The sequence below is a fragment of the Oculina patagonica genome, unplaced genomic scaffold (assembly GCF_052425735.1).
Source record: "Oculina patagonica isolate OP01 unplaced genomic scaffold, crgOcupat unplaced1062, whole genome shotgun sequence".
In the NCBI taxonomy this organism is placed as follows: domain Eukaryota; kingdom Metazoa; phylum Cnidaria; class Anthozoa; order Scleractinia; family Oculinidae; genus Oculina; species Oculina patagonica.
In genome coordinates this window covers 1-2,930 of record NW_027557042.1, presented here as the reverse complement: position 1 = coordinate 2,930, position 2,930 = coordinate 1, and the positions used below count along the sequence as shown (strand labels likewise).

At 39.4% G+C, this 2,930-nt stretch overlaps 1 protein-coding gene across 1 annotated transcript; it reads right to left on the bottom strand.

The window, feature by feature from the left end:
* Positions 1–616: 616 nt before the first annotated feature.
* LOC144639564 (proto-oncogene tyrosine-protein kinase LCK-like) lies at positions 617–1,988 on the bottom strand. The gene is made up of 3 exons (XM_078498852.1): positions 1,933–1,988; positions 1,667–1,763; positions 617–1,427 (listed from the first exon to the last, which is right to left on the bottom strand). Exons 1-3 carry the CDS (start codon positions 1,943–1,945, stop codon positions 1,247–1,249), a joined length of 291 nt encoding a protein of 96 aa, XP_078354978.1. The 5' UTR covers positions 1,946–1,988; the 3' UTR covers positions 617–1,246.
* Between the last annotated feature and the right edge of the window lie 942 nt (positions 1,989–2,930).

Sequence of the window (2,930 nt, the reverse complement as noted above, 5' to 3'; positions counted from 1 at the left end):
GAAGCTTATGTTTTTGCGTGTTTACTCAAGCTAGCTGAATTGCCGAAACTTTCGGATGTATACGGCCGATACGCTTTCGGTGGAACTCAACGATCGAACATCGCAGAAAACTAAATTTATCACGCTGGTAATGTGCTTCGTTGTTTGCAAATACGCCACGCACTTTGCCTAACCTATGACCGTCGCTTTGAAATTGTCACGAGCGAACTCCGCCACGCACCATTGACACAGACGATACGGTCGTTTCTTTCCCCGTTTTTACATAGTTTCGAACTTCTCTTACATAAACATCGCTAATATTTACCTTCCAAATGTTGCTGTCACAACCACTCAAGTTTAAAACGGATGCAATTGAAATTAATTGAAAATTCAGCGCCGCCATACGGCCAAAGTTTGTATCGATCTGTTTTCGTGGCGAATGAAGAAGTTGAAATTTCTTTGTTCTTTACTCGACATTTCATTGGCTGAAGCTAAAAATGTAGAAATCTTTTGTTTCAGTTCTGCTTTGTGATTGGTTAACTTTGTCTGGGTGACCCCGGTTACAGTAGCCGCACTGTAAATCTCCTTTTCAAAAAAATCGAAAAAGAACGTCAGGGGTGGCATCCACCCCCTCCCCCTACATGTCCGAGGGTTAATAACGAATACGTAAGCTTATATTAAGCAAATAATTATTACAATATGTCGTTCCAGCTACTGAGCTACTGAGCTCTCGGTTAATTTGGCTTTGCAAAAAGCATCGATCGAAGCAGGATAAAACATGTCCCTTTATCATTTGAAGAAATTAGGTGGTCAATTAAGACTTAAGTTTTAAAAGTATCATTTCATTTGCAACAACAATACTCGTTTTGAAGTTAGAACACTATGTTCAAATTTTTCTTTAACTATTTCTTAAAATTTATCGTATTAAAAAGAGTATATTTCAATTACTTAAAGGCCCACCTTCAACCGATATGCTTTACGAACGTTTAGTTTTGTTTTGAAAAGGTTGTTCTTGTCTCAAAGTCAAACTACACATAAAAATCGACGTTAAAAAGTCAAATCGCTTTACTTAGCTAAAAAAAACAAGGATGAAAGAAGATTGAAGCATTTCAACTCGCTCTCACATAAAATGCCGGGGTACAATTTTCATTTATGAAAATTGCTCCTTGCATGGTGCGCGATGCATCTAGGATAAATTTGGACCTTTTAGACCTTGTAAGGTTTTTCGTCCGTTGTGCATTCCACCATGGTTTTCTTTGTCGCTTTCTTATACGCTGTGTTCATCAACTTTAGCGGGCACTTTGTAGTATGCACTGGATTCATCGTGCTTGCTTACGTCACAATATGGCACATCCTCCGTCATTATCACCTCCAGTCGCTCAATCAACTCCGAGAAACTGGGGCGAGTCGATGGATCCTCCCTCCAGCATTCAGACATCAATTCATATCTATTTTAGATTGTTAGACAACAGTAAGATTAATGACTGTATTGGTGATGAAACATGTTCAATATTAAACATCTACAATATCGATTTTTAGTATATACCTAAAACAGTGGAAAGCGTTTCTAGCGCGCGCTGATTGGCTACTCAAACCAAGAATGCTAGCATAGATTCTAGTTCTCAAATATCAGTCCTTACAATTTCGAAAGATAGGTATTATAACACAACCAAATTTAGCCACTTACGCTTCATCGCAGCACATATCAGGCCTTTCCATGCGATAACCAGACTTCAACAACCTACATAGCTCAGAATTGGTCAACGTAGGATACGGGACACCTCCTGAGTTGAATCAGAAAAATAGGAAAGTTTACAAACATAACGAAAAATTAGACAGTATAACCGAACTAAATTCCTATCTCAATGTTCGTAAAAAGTAATAATTAATTTCAAAAAATGAAGAAATTAAAAAAAAATTCTAAATTTTAACAATGAGTATTTTTAAACTTACCCATGGTGGCCATTTCCCAAAGAAGAATTCCAAAGGACCAGCTATTGATGAAAAAATATAAAAACACCAAGAGCCGTCAGTGTTTCTGATAAAGTAAATGGTTTGAACCCAGGAGTATCAGTTGTTCGTATAGTGTGATCGTCCGGGTGAGAGTAGTTCTGAGAAGAACTGTTGTTGGTGACTGACGTTTCGACAACCTGAGCGGAAGTCATCTTCAGAGTCAAGTGAAAAGTTGTTGTCAGTCGATGATGTTATAAGTCTGGTCCGTTGAAGCTGATTGGTCAGTTAAGCCGTGATGTTATTGGCTGTAAGACTCGTGTAAAGTTTGTCATCAGTAATTGGTCAGTTTCGATCCGTCTATTGTTAGTCTAATTAAGTCGTTCTGTTCCGTCTATTGTTAGTCAAATTAAGTCGTTCTGTTGGCGGTTCGTTTGTCGCTTCTCTTTACGTCGTGAATAAGTCGTTTGTAAGGTGCCGGTAGTTGTTGACATCTGTTGATAGGCGTCTGTTCTAAGTTTGTGTACCAGCTTTCCAGAGTCAGTCGTTGAAAATAGTTAGTACTGTAGGTTAAGCATTCAGCAGAGTCCCAGTCGATTTTGTGTTTAGTAAGTCGGTGGTGTTCAGAAATGTGATTGTTGACATCACCATTTCTCGTCGCTCGTTTGTGTTCAGTCAGTCTCGTGGTCAAGTTTCTACCGGTCTCTCCGATGTAGGAGGCCTGGCAGTCGGAGCATTTGATCTTATAAATCGCTCCCTGTCTGTTGTTAGGTTCGTCCCTGTCTTTAACGTTGGTACTTTACACGAGTCTTACAGCCAATAACATCACGGCTTAACTGACCAATCAGCTTCAACGGACCAGACTTATAACATCATCGACTGACAACAACTTTTCACTTGACTCTGAAGATGACTTCCGCTCAGGTTGTCGAAACGTCAGTCACCAACAACAGTTCTTCTCAGAACTACTCTCACCCGGACGATCACACTATACGAACAAG

Bases quoted from the DNA above. Each gene is read 5' to 3' on its own strand.
- LOC144639564 (XM_078498852.1), bottom strand. The intron at 1,428-1,666 runs GTAAGTGGCTAA...AATCTAAAATAG, and splicing joins GATATGTGCTGCGATGAAGC to ATATGAATTGATGTCTGAAT.